Source organism: Monodelphis domestica, chromosome 1 (genome assembly GCF_027887165.1).
Source record: "Monodelphis domestica isolate mMonDom1 chromosome 1, mMonDom1.pri, whole genome shotgun sequence".
Lineage (NCBI taxonomy): Eukaryota > Metazoa > Chordata > Mammalia > Didelphimorphia > Didelphidae > Monodelphis > Monodelphis domestica.
Genome location: NC_077227.1, coordinates 603,908,653 through 603,924,014, shown reverse-complemented (window position 1 = coordinate 603,924,014; position 15,362 = coordinate 603,908,653). Strand labels below are relative to the sequence as shown.

The following is a 15,362-nucleotide window of genomic DNA, read 5'->3' as shown; positions in this document are numbered from 1 at the left end:
CAAATCAACTAATTGGTGTACCAATTTATATTTCTGCTAAATTATTATTTCTACCAAATTCCAAATTCTATTTCTACTATATTTCAAATTGCATTTCTACTAAAAATCTACATCTTAAATATTTTCCTTCTCATCAGTAGCTAACTGGCTTTATAACAAGCCTCTTGTATTTTACACCAAGTTAAAACCTCCTCCATTTTCTTCTCTAATACACATGACTTGATGAGATACTCTGAAGTTGCTTTACAGAATGCTGTTAGCTATTACTGTCAAAAGCTTAGTCTGAAGTCTCAACATAAACTCAAGTAACAACAACCCAAACCTATATTCAAAATCTTTGCTTCAACAACATGGAAATAGGTTCTGATCAAGGACACATGTAATACCCAGTGGAATTGCATGTTGGCTACAGGAAGGGTGGGGAAAGGGGAGGGAGGAATAGAATATGATTTTTGTAACCAAGGAAAAATGTTTGAAATTGACCAAATTAAAAAAAATAAATAAAAGGAAAAAAAACCCTTTGCTAACTAAGAAAAGCTTTACATCTATAAGCCAAGCTATATATAGTATGTTGTAGGAGAGGGATGGCTTCAAACACTGGATGATAGTCATGACCTAAAAAAACTGAAACTTGACAGGCCAGACATTTGGGCTGAATTGAGTGGGAGAAATTTTGTAGGGATAAAACTAAAGGCTTACACTTGGGTTAAAAAACAACAACAACTTTGCAAACATAAGATGGAGAGGCATGGTTAGAGAGGAGTTTATCTGAAAAAAAAATCTGGAAGCTTTAGGGAAAGTTAGGTAGCACAATGGATAGGGCACCAGATCTGGAGTTGGAAGGATCTGTTCATAGATTTGGTCTCAGAAACTTCCTATCTGTGTGACCCTCAGGCAAGTCACTTAACCCCATTTACCTAGCCTCTGTTGTTCTGTCTGAGAATTGATACTAAGACAGAAGGTAAAGATTAAAAAAAAATATCTGGAAGCTTTAGTAGGCTGATAGAAGCTTGATAGAATTCAATGCTGTGTTAGGGTGTTCACAAAGCTTAAGATGATCTTAAGCAGGAAGACAGGCAGAGTGTCCAGAAATAAGAAAGTGACCACCCTGTTGTATTTTGCCATTGTTGGGCCATGCTGGGAGTGGTTAATTGTTTTAGTGTAATAGTTTCTGCTAGTTAATTTTCTTTAGTTCTTATGGCCAATTGGCTTTGAGGGACACACAGTATATTGGAAAGAACTGAAATGCAGTTGGGAGGACCTATGTTCAATCCTGTCCCAGCCACTTTTTAGCTGTACAATCATGAGCAAATTGCATTAAACTTCTTTAGGCTTATTTCCTTCAAAACTGAGAAGTATTATCATACAATGAAAAGACTGCTGAACTTGGAGTAATAGGATGTGAATCTTAAAAATTCTCAGACCCTACTTCAGAACACTTGGTTAAGACCATTCCCCATTTTAAACAATGAAGGGACTTAGTCAGGAATGTGAGAACTCTACTCCACCCATACTTAAGCATACTTTAGGGGAAGATAAAGTTGTAAACTCCTTTACTGAACAATGAAAAAGCTGAATTGGAGCTCAGACTAGTTGGAGTAGCTGGGTCTCTCTGAACACTAGAATCTTGCTTGGGACAAATCTTGTGGTGAGTGGATTAAAGACTGACTGATCTCTCTCTTAAGGCTTTGGCCTAGGCTGGCCTACCCCTTTTCTCATTATTTCCTCTTACTCTCTCTCTCCCTTTCATAAATTCCTTTATTTGTATTAATTAAAATCTCCATATAAACCCAGCTGACTTGGGTATATTTCATATTTGGGAATTTTTCTCTGGCGACCACTTTATATTTGATTTAACTCAAGACAATGTCTTGAAACCATATTTCTGTGGTCACAGTTTATGCCAACCACTCTTTTAAATGTTACAAGGACTTAATCTGAATTCCAGCTGTTATAAACAGTGTAACCTTGGGAAAATCATTAAGCTTCTCTGAGTCTCAGTTTCCTAATTTGTAAAATTAGGAGTTTGGAATAGAGGACTTCTAGGGTCCTTTACAACAGGAGATCCGGGATCTCATTTTTACTATAACATTGTATTACAATCCAATTAGTCTTTTTTACTTACAATTAGACATTGAGAACTTATTTAATGATATTTGATATTTTTCATATGATTTTGAAAAGAACCAATTTTTTTCTTTTCTTTCCTTTTTCTCTTCTCTTCTTTTCTTTTCTAACCCTTACCTTCTATCTTAGAATTATGACAAGGAAATCACTTTAAAAGACTGATATATATTAATTTAAGGTCGCCAAGGAATTCAGCTATGTAATTCCTAAATGAAAACTCAAGTCAGCAGTCAACCTTTTATGGAGTTTAATTACAAACAGGAGGAAGAAAGGTATTAGAGATAGAGAGAGAGAGGGAGAGAGAGAGAGAGAAAGGGGAGAGAAGGGAATAGGGCTTAAATACCCCCTCTGTTTAGGCTGGGCCAAAAGGCCCAAGCCCTTAGATAGCTGAGGCAAAGGAAAGAGATCAGTCCCTATCACTCACGTGACCAAAATGGAGAAACAGTCTCAGGGGCCTCCACCTCCAGCTTCCTTTAGAGCAAGCTTCTCAGAGCACAACCTCTCCAACCAACTCTCCCAGTCCTCAGACCCCCTCTATCTTTAAGGAAAACATCCAAGTTCCCTCCCCTCAGTTCTCACATCTACCAATCACTGTCCATGTCTTCCCTGTGCCAATGGTGGCTCTAGCTTAACCCAGGACTGCCCAGAGGTCTGTGGCTTTGCACATGTCTGTTGAAGGTCATATTCTCAAATAATTAAATCTTGATCCTTTGCTGCAGCCCTTCCTAAATCCTGTTACCCTGAGTAGGGTGGATATTGGAATAATTAAATTTTGATCTATGCTGCAGCCCTTCCTAAATCCTGTTAGGACTGAGTAGGGTGGAGATTGTATCAATTCTAAAATCAATCATGACTCAAAGAACTTCCTGTTCTATGCTTAAGCATAGGTCAAAGCCCTTTCCATTGTTTAGCAAAAGGTTTCTGTCCTAAAGTAATCTTAAGAAGGGAGGAGGAGGAACCTCCCATGCCAATGGGGTTCACATTCCAATAGACTATCAGTAAGAAATTTTCCAAGTATGAAATTTCCCAATAGTGAAATTTCCAACATTTATAAGTCTAAGAAATTTTAAGGTTTACAGAATCAAGGCAGAAGAGCAGTTAAGGGGTAGGTAATGGGAATAAAGTGACTTGCTTAGGTTCACATACATGCAATTCATCATGCTTTCTTAGTAAATTTTAAGAACTATGATAACAAATCTGGAAAAGAAGTCATATTAAGGACAGATGGAACAGAGCAACAATGACAAAGTCACCATATCATTCAAGCCTGAACCCATTATACCAATCTATTTTTACATAATGCTGGTCAAGAATGCTCATTGGGACTCCCCTTCCTTAAATGAGAATAAAATATACTTTGTTCTAAGTGAACCCTTTAAATTTCACAGAAAATCTTATCCACTAGCTGGAACAAGATAATTTGTTTTGTTTGACCCCAAAGGGGTAAAACTAGGAGCCATGGGGGTAAGTGTCAATGAGAAAAATTTAGCTTTGAGGTAAGGAAAATGGTCCTAGTAATTAGAATTATCCCAAGGGGGAATGGACTACTTTAGGAAATAGTGGGCTTCCCTTCACTGGAGGATTTCAAGCAAAAGCGAATGGCCATTAGTAGATTAGGTTGTAAAGAGGATTATTTTTCAGGGAGGGAGTGAATTTGAAGGTCTTTTGAAGGCTTAACTTTTAAATTTTGTGAAGATCTGAATATTCGAAAATGCAAAGAAAATTCAGTTTCTAAAATACTGTATTACCTGTGACTGAGAGTTTAGGACATCGTTACAGGAAGAACTCAGACTCATGGCATCTATCCCCTCACAGGGATGTTTGGGATTCACATTCTGGCCAATAAATGATCATTTTAGTTCATGCACAAACCCTATCCTAGACTCAAACTAAAGCCTAATAAGGGTCATCTTCTTTGGTAAAATAACAGATGATTTTGAAGTCTAGAAACCAGGGACAGGGATAGGAGGGCCATGAAGACTTCTACAATATGGAGGCTCCAAAAGGAACTCACTAGGGAGAGAAATAGGGGATTGGAAAATACTGTAATGGCTAGTCCTTCCTTACTGTCTAAGTTGAGTAAATGAAAGTAATAATTTAAAAATTTTGTATCTCCACAGAACTTAGAACCAAATGGTGTATAGAACAGTTCTTTAATGAATATTTATTGAGAATAATGTAACATTGGAAAAGTATTTAAAAATACATATTTATTGAGTCTGGCAGCTAGGTGGTTCAGTGAATAGAATGCCAGGCCTAGAGATGGGAGGTCCTGGGTTCAAAACTGGCATCAGACACTTCCTAGCTATGTGACCCTGAGCAAGTCACTTAATCCCTGATTGCCTACCGTTCCTGCTCTTCTTCCTTAGAACCAATGCACAAAATTGATTCTAAGATGGAAGGCAAGACACCAAATGGGTGACATGGATCCAAAATATGTCTGATCATTAAATGTTCAGAATGAACCTTAGCAAAGTCATCAAACAGATCTATAATTCTAAATGGCACAAGGAAACTTAGGACTAACTTGGCTTTTCCTAAATAGGTACTAATTTGGAATACTTTGGCTTATACATAATCCTTTCAGTCCCTAGGAATATCATTTGCAATGGCTGGACACAACTATTTCAGACATGTATTTAAAAAAAAGATGCCAAGTATAATTTTGACCTTTTTCAGTTGTGTAAGCTATGAGGAACACAAAAACATAAATAAAACTTTAAAAAATACACAAATACAAAAACTAAAAATGCCATCAATTTAATTAGGCTGGAAATATACACTTTAAACTGCATGAAGGCTTTTTAGAAAACTATATATTGATATTACAGGCTAATTCTTATCTTTCTCAGTTGCTTGTACCTTATTAGAAATATTGCACACTCAAAATAACTATAGGGCAATAAGTGAAAAATTATAGAGAAAGCAATATGAATTCAATAAACTGTAAGTTTTCCACAAAGAGTGAACTAACTTGGGGGAAAGAAGAATGAAATCAAATCAAATCACATCAAAGCAGTTTGGCAGACATTGTCAAAGCAGAGGCCAAGGACTTCTGGGTCAAGATGGCTCTAGAGTAGAAGCAGAGCTCTTCTTCTCTTCTCCATCAATCGAGACAGTGCTTCAAAATGACAAAACCAGAATCAAACAAGTGAAGGAGTTCCAGGGTAGGGCACAGAATGGAAGGTAGGCAAAGTTAGAGCATTTCCATGCTAAAAGGGGGTGAAATTTCCCCTACCAAGGTGTGAGCTCATCACCCCTCCCCCACTTCGCCTACCTTTCCAGAGTTCCAGTGAGCATGGGACAAACATCTAAATTCTAGAAGGGAGGCTGGCTGAGGTAAACACAGACTTACCCCTAAGACAAACTAAAATTGGAATACTGGGAGGCTGAGGAAATGTTGAGATAGGGTGTGGAATTTGGGGAGAGGGAGCAGCTCATAGCAAAATGCCACAGAGAACTGAAAAAAGCCCTTGGGCTAAAACCTCTCCAGCTCTTAATACAGAGACTTGCCTATACTCCACACCCAGACCTCTTCACAGGCAATCTTTAAGTTCCTATAGGCTGGACCTGCCACTAAGAGCAGCTGGACACTGCTGAGTACTAGGAAAAATATACTCAGGGCAAAAACCTCTTCAGAGCCCAATACAAAGATCATCCACATTCCTCACTTAGACATCAGACAAGGAAGGAAAAAGGCAATGGTCACCAACTCCCAGGAACTAAAATCCACAAATACCAAAAAATCTAAGAAGAAAACATTGACCCTTGATAATTTTTATGCAGAAAAAAACCCAGACTAAAGAGGAGACAGTAGAAGATGACAAACACACCCAAACCTTCAAAAAAATGGAATTTGGTCACAAGTTCTTGAAGACTTTAAATTTGAGATTGTCAAAAAATGGAAGAGATGTGGCAAGAAAAGTTGGAAATAGTTCAAAAAGAAAATAACAGTTTAAAAGACAGGATCTCTCACTTGGAAATTGAAGCCCAGAAATCAAATGAAATAATAAGCAAATTGAAGACCAAAAATTACCTGCTGGAAGCCATGAAAAGCAGGATAGATCAAACCAAAAAGGAACCCCCAGGAATCTAACTGCCAAATTCAAGAGCTTCCAAGCTAAGGAGAAAATATTACAAGAAGCCAAAAAGAGACCAATCAGGATTACACAGGAGCTGGCAGCCTCCACAATAAAAGACTGCAAGGCTTGGAATACAATATTCAGAAAGGCAAGAGAATTGGGTCTACAACTAAGGATCACCTACCCATAAAAACTGACTATATACTTCCAGAGGAAAGTATGGGCATTCAACAAAATAGAAGACTTCCAAATATTTGTAAAGAAAAGACTAGAACTAAACAGAAAAATTGACATCGAAATACAATAACCAAGAGAAACATGAAAAGGTAAATAAGAAAGAGAGGGGTCTTATTTTTTTGTTCTCTAAGGGTCTCAATAAGGCCAAACTGTCTATGTTCCTATATGGAAAATGTTATTTGTAACTGTAAAAAATTATATTCACTATTATAGCAGTTAGAAGAATTATCCATAGGTAGAGATTGGGGTACCATGTGGTTTAAAATCATATATAAAAAAAGAAGAAGAAAGAAAGGGAGGGGAGAAGATGGCACCAAAAGAAACTTGAAGGAATAAGAAAATTAGGATAATCTATATTATGCAAAAAGGCAAATGGGAGTGGGAGGGGAAGAATATAACTATAAGAAGGAGAGGAAGAGAGTGCTAAAAAGAAACACTCAAACCTTACTCTCAGTGGAATTAACTTTGAGAGGGAAGAGCATCTAGATTCATTGGGGTATCGAATTATATCTTACCTTATAGCGAAGTTGAGAGGGGAAAACTAAAGGAGGGAGTGGGGGGAATTAAAAAATGGGAGGGAAAGTGAAGGGTGGGGAGGAAAGCAATACAAGCAGTGGAGAGTGTGTGGGGTAGCTTAAAAAGACCCCAAAAGAAAAAATAAAAAAAAAGAAAAAAGAAAAATAAGAGAGGAAAAAGAAGGGAGGGGGGAGAAAGGAAATTAAAGGAAGGGTGGGGATTGGGGGACTGATTAAAAACATAACACTAGTGTAGAAGGAAATAATGAAAGAGGAAAGGGCAAGACAAGGAAAGAAAATAAAAATGTTGGGGAATATACAGGTAGTAATCATAACTTTGAATGTGAATAGGATGAACACACTCGTAAAGTGGAAGTAAATAGCAGAGTGGATTAGAAACTAAAATCCTACCATATGTTGTCTAAAAGAAACACACATGAGGAAGGTAGATACACATAGGATAAAGGTAAGCAGATGGAGCCAACTGAGAAAAAGAAGACAGTAGTCACAATCATGATATCTGACAAAGCCAAAGTAAAAATAGATCTAGTTAAAAGGGATAGGGAAGGTAATTACATCCTGATAAAAGGCAGTATAAACAATGAGGAAATATAAGTATTCACCATGTGTGCACTAAATGGCATAGCATCCAAATTTCTAAAGGAGAAAGTAGTGGAGGTCAAGGATGAAATAGATAGAAAAACTATACTACGGAACTAAATAAATTGAACCAAAAAATAAATAAGAAAGAGGTAAGAGAAGTGAATGAAATCTTAGAAAAATTAGTTAGTAGATATGTGGAGAAAAATAAATAGGGACAAAAAGGAATACACCTTCTTTTCAGCAGTACATAGTACATTCACAAAGACTGACCATGTACTAGGGAATAAAAACATTGCAAATAAGTCCAAAAGAGCAGAAATAAATGCAACCTTTTCAGATCATAATGCAATAAAAATAATAATTAGTAAGGGTACATGGAGAGGTAAATAAAAAATTAATTGGAAATTAAATAATACAATTCTCCAAAATCAGTTAAAGAACAAATCATGGAAACAATCAATAATTTCATTGAAGAAAATGACAATGATGAGACATCCTTTCAAAATCTATGGGATGCAGCCAAAGTGGTACATAGGGGGAAATTTATATCCTTGAGTTCATATATTAACAAATTAGAGAGGGTCAATGAATTGGGCATGCAAATTAAAAAACTAGAAAGTGAACAAATTAAAATCCCCCAATGAAAACTAAATTAGAGATCCTAAAAATGGAAGGAGAAATTAATAAAATTAAAAGTAAAAGAACTATTAAATTAATAAACAAGACTAGAAGCCAGTACTTTGAAAAAACAAATAAAATAGACAAAGTGCTGGTCAATCTAATAAAAAAAGGAAAGAAGAAAACCACATTGACAGTATCCAAGATGAAAAGGGAGACCTCACCTCTAATGAAGAGGAAATTAAAACAATCATTAAAAATTATTTTGCCCAATTATATGGCAAGAAATATGGCAAACTAAATGATATGGGTGAATATTTACAAAAAATATAAATCAATGCAATCATTAAAAATTATTTTGCCCAATTATATGGCAAGAAATATGGCAAACTAAATGATATGGGTGAATATTTATAAAAATATAAATTGACTAGATTAACAGAAGAGGAAATAGAATACTTAAATAACCCCATCTCAGAAAAAGAAATTGAATAAGACATCAAAAAACTCCCTAAGAAAAAATCCCCGGGGCCTGATGGATTCACAATTGAATTCTATCAAACATTTAAAGAACAACTAATTCCAATACTATACAAAGTATTTGACATAATAAGCAAAGAAGGAGTTCTATCAAATTCCTTTTATGACACAAATATGGTACTGATTCCAAAGCCAGGTAGATCAAAAACAAAGAAAGAAAACTACAGACAAATCTCCTTAATGAACATAGATGCACAAATCTTAAATAGAACACTAGCAAAAAGGCTCTAGCAAGTGATCATGAGGGTTATTCATTATGATTAGGAATGGATTTATACCAGGAAAGCCAAGGATGGTTCAATATTAGGAAAACCATCCACATAACTGACCATATCAACAAGCAAACCAACAAAAATCACATGATTATCTCAATAGATGCAGGAAAAAGCTTTTGACAAAATACAATACTCATTCCTATCGAAAACACTAGAAAGCATAGGAATATATGGGCCATTTCTAAAAATAATAAACAGTATAGATTTTAAACCATTAGCAAGCATCATCTGCAATGGGGATAAATTTAGAAGCATTCCCAATAAGATCGGGAGTGAAACAAGGATGCCCATTATCACCTTTATTATTTAACATTGTACTAGGAACACTAGCAGTAGCAATTAGAGAAGAAAAAGAAATTGAAGGTATTAAAATAGGTATTGAAGAAACCAAGCTATCACTCTTTGCAGATGATATGAAGGTCTACTTAAAGAATCCTAGAGAATCAACTAAAAAACTAGTGGAAATAATCAACAACTTTAGCAAAGTTGCAGGATATAAAATAAACCCACATAAATCACCAGCACTTCTATATACTTCCAACTCATCCAAGCAGCAAGAGTTAGAAAGAGAAATTCCCTTTATAATCACCGTAGACAGTATAAATTACTTAGGTATCTATCTGCCAAGACAAGCACAGGAATTATATGAAGACAACTACGAAACACTCTCCACACAATTAAAACTAGATCTAAATAATTGGAAAAAGTTAATTGCTCATGGGTAGGATGACCTACCATAATAAAAATGACAATCCTAACCAAACTAATTTACTTATTTGGTGCCATACCCATCAAACTACCAAAAAACTATTTTTATAGAATCAGAAAAAACAATAACAAAGTCCATTTGGAAGAACAAAAGATCAAGAACATCAAGGGAAATAATGAAAAAAGAACATCAAGGAAGGTGGCCTAGTAGTACCACATCTTAAACTGTACTATAAAGCAGTGATCGTCAAAACCATATGGTTAAGAGACAGAAGGGAGGATCAGTGGAATAGACTTGGAGTAAGTGACCTCAGTAAGACAGTCTATGATAAACCCAAAGATCCCAGCTTTTGGGACAAAAATCCACTATTTGACAAAAACTGCTTGGAAAATTGGAAAACAGTATGGGAGAGATTACGTTTAAATCAACATCTCACATCCTACACCAATGTAAACTCAGAATGAGTGAATCACTTGAACATAAAGAAGGAAACAAGTAAATTTTGTGAACACAGAATGGTATACTTGTCAGATCTCTGGGAAAGAAAAGATTTTAAGACCAAGCAAGAGTAAAAAAAATACAAAATGCAAAATAAATAATTTTGATTACATTAAATTAAAAAGTTTTTGTACAAACAAAATCAATGCAATCAAAATTAGAAGGGAAGCAACAAATTGGGAAACAATCCTTATAACAAAAGTCTAATCACTCAAATTTATAAGGAACTGAATCCAGTGTACAAAAAATCAAACCATTCCCCAATTGATAAATGGGCAAGGGACATGAATAGGCAATGTTCAGATAAAGAAATCAAAAGTATTAATAAGCACATGAAAAAATGTTCTAAATCTCTTATAATCAGAGAAATGCAAATCAAAACAACTTTGAGGTATCTCCTCACACCTAGCAGATTGGCTAACATGACAGCGATGGAAAGTAATGAATGTTGGAGGGGATGTAGCAAAGTCAGGACATTAATGCATTGCTGGTGGAGTTGTGAATTGATCCAACCATTCTGGAAGGCAATTTGGAACTATGTCCAAAGAGCACTGTCTGCCCTTTGATCCAGCCATTGCACTGCTGGCCCATGTAAACCTGAATTTGTCATGTACATATAGCATATTATTGAGACCTTAACAATTGCCTTTCTTTAGCTTGACTCATCAAGTGAGTTCCATTCCCCACATTCTTGGGGAAGCGTGAGTGAAGGGGAATCCCTTCCATGTAGGGAAGCAAAGCCAAACCACTACTTGAAATTTCCAAAGATGACAGAAAGATACAAATAAATTACCTTATTATTTGTTTGATTTGTAATAAGATACTATTTTCCAGTGTGATGTTCAAAGCACTTATTAGATACTGATTGAATTCTTCAAAGAACATTTCATTCCCTTCTTCATATTTGCCATAGTTTTTTGAATATTCCTTTTGAATGCAGTGATTGGTCAAATGGCAAGTTTTGTCTTGGAAATTAGTAATATTGTATGGTTCTGAAGAGGTCCGAAGCACACCCTCTCTGTAGAGGTAGAGATTATACTGGTGATCCACAAGGACCCAGCTCCTGCCGAAAGAGGGGAACAGTCACTTGAGAGGCTCAGTTCTCAAACTAATATGGCTAGGTGAATTCTTTTCACAGTTTCCCAAAACTTTAGTAATTTAACCCAAATGTTTAACTAAATTCTTACAGAATGTTTATGTTAGTAACTTTAAGACTGTCCAATACTGAACAAAATGGTAACACATTTAGAACCTCTGATAGAAAACCATTCTGGAGTTGGTTTAACCTGGTGATGAGATCCAAGGAAGGACAGAGTAAAGCTGAAGCCAGACCCAGGGGTGGGCAAAGTGGGCAGCTCCAATAGGTAACATTTTTTACTCACACTTTTTATACATTTATATATTTCTAAAACCAGAAGATTTACTTCCCCCTGTTACATAGTTATTTACTTGAAAATGAGTTACATCTTCTGTATTACATCGAAACTCAAAGTCTACAATGGAAAAGGACATACAATTTTTGAATCTTTCCCAGGGTACAGAAATGTCTTGTTCTAGCTGCATTACAAAGTTACTAATGAGACAGTGTGATTATCCAAGGAGAAGATTCTATGAGAATGACAGCCCAAACTAAATGGTCATTTGTAAATTTGGTTCTTTTTCCTATGTCATCTTATGACAATAATCTGTTTCAGTGTAGTTTCTTTTCTTAAATTTTTTACCTTCTGTCTTAGAATCAATACTGATTATTGATTCCAAGGTAGAAGAACAGTAAGGGCTAGGCAACTGGAGTTAAATGATTTGCCTAGGGTCACATGGCTAGGAGGAATCTGAGGCTAGATTTGAATCCAGGACCTCCTGTTTCCAGGCCTGGCTCTCTATCCACTGAACCACCTCGCTGCCCCTCTCAATATGATTTCTCATATCTCTGAAATGAGGTAGACTGCATAGGGACCTACTGATTATAACATTAGGCTTAAAAGAAACTCCTACTAAAATTATTTGTTATACCCAGAAAAGAAACCATCCCACTCTTATTACTAGTGTTTTATTTTATTTTAAAATTTATTTATTTTTAAGTATTTCCCCCAGGTTACATGATTCATGCTCTCTCCCTCTCCTCTCTCTCCTCCCCTCCCCAGAGCTGACAAGTAATTCCACTTGGTTATTTTACATGTGTTATCACTCGATATCTATTTCCATATTATTCATTTGTGTAACAGAGTAATCTTTTAAACAAAAACCCCAAATCACATACTCATATAAACAAGTGATAGATCGTATGTTTAAGAAATCACTTTGGATTGATATTTTAAGAAATACAGCAAATAATTACTAACTCAAGACAGTAGCAGTTCAGCTTATTCATTAAATAACTTTTGTGCTCCATGATCAACAAGCCTTGGATAAATGAAATCCTGGTTGATGAGTAATAATCCATTTAGAGCACACATCCTCCAAGGGATGACTGAAATATCTGCTGTGAGCTAGAATTAAGCATATCCCAGAATATACACTGTTGTCTTATGGTGTCCTTGGATGACATTAGGGATGCTTTGATCAGAAAAGAATATCAAACCTCCTCTGCTCTTCTATCAGTCCTTTTGCCTGGCTACCTGAAGACTAGGACAAATGAGGTTCTGGTCAGTAAATCAATTTCTAAAGATAATCTCACACTCACAAAACTCATAGAGCTGGATGGAAAGAAGACACTGATGTAATTCACATAAATAAGGTAGATAGGAGCCTTCTCTTTCCACCTCATTTATTTATTTTGTGTAAAATTACTTGATGGTGTCTCAGCTTCTTTTCAAAATTATAATAAGGCCCCTAATTTTACCAGGTAAAATCATCTGCAATAACACAAAGATTTTGTTTTGTTTTGAAAACAAAAACCTGATTTTGAGAGAAAGATTTTTTTTTGGCTTGGATTTGTGATTTCATAACTCAAGGAAATTCTCAGTGAGAAAACTGCTTCTGCTGAAGTACACCTGCAATTTGATCAGGAATTAACTGTCATTTGCTTTTTTTCATATCCCCAGCATTTAGCAAAATATCTGGTGTTATATATTAGGTACCTCAGAAATGCTTATTGGCTGACTGATTCCTGATAGTCACTCAGTCAGTATGTCAGAGGCAGGACTGGAATCCAGGTCTCCTTTACTTCAAAGCCAGCATCCTACTCACTATACTATACAGAATTTCCTAAATACATAAAATCTAGTTGAATATGTTAATTATAATATGAAATGACTTAGCAAACATGCCCTGGACCATCATTACTTTAAAATAATTTCTTCAAGTAAGAAAAAAAGCAGAAATATCAATTAAAAATATTACCGAATATCAAATTTGCGGTGACCTGGCTCTAAAAGCATAGGCTTCTCAAGGTATTTCTGAATCACATGCACTTGTCCTTGGTTATCTATAAAATCCAAAAGTTCTGTAGCCTCTGAAGAAATAAGAATGCCTTCACCTAAAGGGAAAAGAAAGCAAGCCATTTCAATTCACCAAATAGGGAGAAGAATCTACACAAAACCAAAATGGGAGTTAATGTCTTCTGATAACACCAACCAGTAATCTATATATGCTTTCCTTATTCTTCCCATTCAAGAGTCTCACCATGAATGGATTTTATTAGAGCCTGAAAAGATCATTAAGATCTTTTTGGAACTTTATGTTTTCCTCAGCATAAATATAATACAAGAACATGAATATTTTCCTAGCAGGTTCCTTTTGGAGATGAAATGTCATTACCGATTCAGTATGAATAACATTAAATAAATGTTTTATATCAAGGAAAACTTAGCACATTAAAAGAAATAAGACTTTTAAAGGGACATTAGCCTTGAATTTATATTTTTTTAACTTTGCAGCTCCAGTGTTTAATTTTTTCAGATGAAATTATAGTAATCAAAAGAGGAATATAGGAATGATCACCTTAACTCTAAGTATCCACCAAGGTGCTGTTCTTATCTTTAGATTGGTTTGTTTGTAGATATTTAGTTACTTGGTGAGCTCATCCCACATGCAGCATTTCTGCACTCAGCCCCAGATTTTTAACTGACTGCAGTATTTCTTGTTGTCAGCTTAAATGAACAAGTACAAAACCAAAGTCATCATCTTTCTTCCCAAAGTCCTTTCCCATCTATTACAGTGATATAATAGAGATAGAGCAAATAATTTTTGGCTGATCAGGTCATGTGATCTTCTCTAGGTTATTTAGAACATTCTTCAAATTAGAAATTATTCAGATCTAAATCCTGGAAGAGATGAATAGATCATTTATGAAGTACTGGCTATATGCTAGGCACTATGCTAAGAACTGGGGATGTAAATCAAACAAGACAATCCTTGTTCTCAAGGAACTTATTACCTAATGGAGAAAGAGATTCTATTCAGGGGAGCTGGAAAGGAAGATGGAGATGGAAGGACATGGAGATGGCTGGAAAGTGTGGTGGAGACCTGGACCTGGGTGAGATAAAGTCAAATTTGGCCCACCAGAGCTCATGGTACTTACAGGGATGAAATCTAAGGTTCTGATGGGGAGAAGATGGAATACTCTTCTATTAGATAACATGACCATAAGTATATGACACAGAGAAGGAGTATGATATAGTGTAAGGAAAAGGATACAGTGCCGGGAGGTCTGGATTCAAATCCCAGACTTGAGTTAATCAAACTCTGTGTCATAGTTTTAAAATGTAAAGTAGAGGAAATATAAAGTCCTCTGCTCCAGATCACTAATAATAAGTTGAATGCAAATGAAAACAAATTTGATTTTCTGCCTCACATCCAGATTGTCAAAGAAGACAAAAGGGGGAAATGGTGATTGATGGAGGACAGATACATTAATAAAGTGTTTATGGAATTGTGAATTAGACCAACCCTGGAAAACAATTTACAACAATACTCCAAAGTTCACTAACTGTGTATGACTTTTGAGTCAATGATACCAAAATTAAGCATATAAAACCAAAGATATGGATAGCAGAGAGAAAGCCTGAACATATTTTGATATATAATTATGATGGAATACACCTGTACCATGAGAAGAGACAAAAGGAATCTATTAAGAGAAATTAGGGAAGATTTGTCAGAAGTGATCTTATAAGAGAGTGTAGTAAAGAGAATCAGAAGAATGATTTATATGATGATT

At 35.6% G+C, this 15,362-nt stretch overlaps 1 protein-coding gene across 1 annotated transcript in view; it reads right to left on the bottom strand.

Annotated features, from left to right (window-relative positions):
• TTL (tubulin tyrosine ligase) overlaps positions 1-15,362 on the bottom strand; it is a 49,235-nt gene that overhangs the window by 8,816 nt on the left and 25,057 nt on the right. The window contains exons 4-5 of the mRNA XM_001373839.4: positions 13,544-13,679; positions 10,998-11,267 (exon numbers count right to left, since the gene is read on the bottom strand). Coding sequence (XP_001373876.1) covers positions 10,998-11,267; positions 13,544-13,679 — 406 coding nt within the window. The remainder of the gene's footprint in view (positions 1-10,997; positions 11,268-13,543; positions 13,680-15,362) is intronic.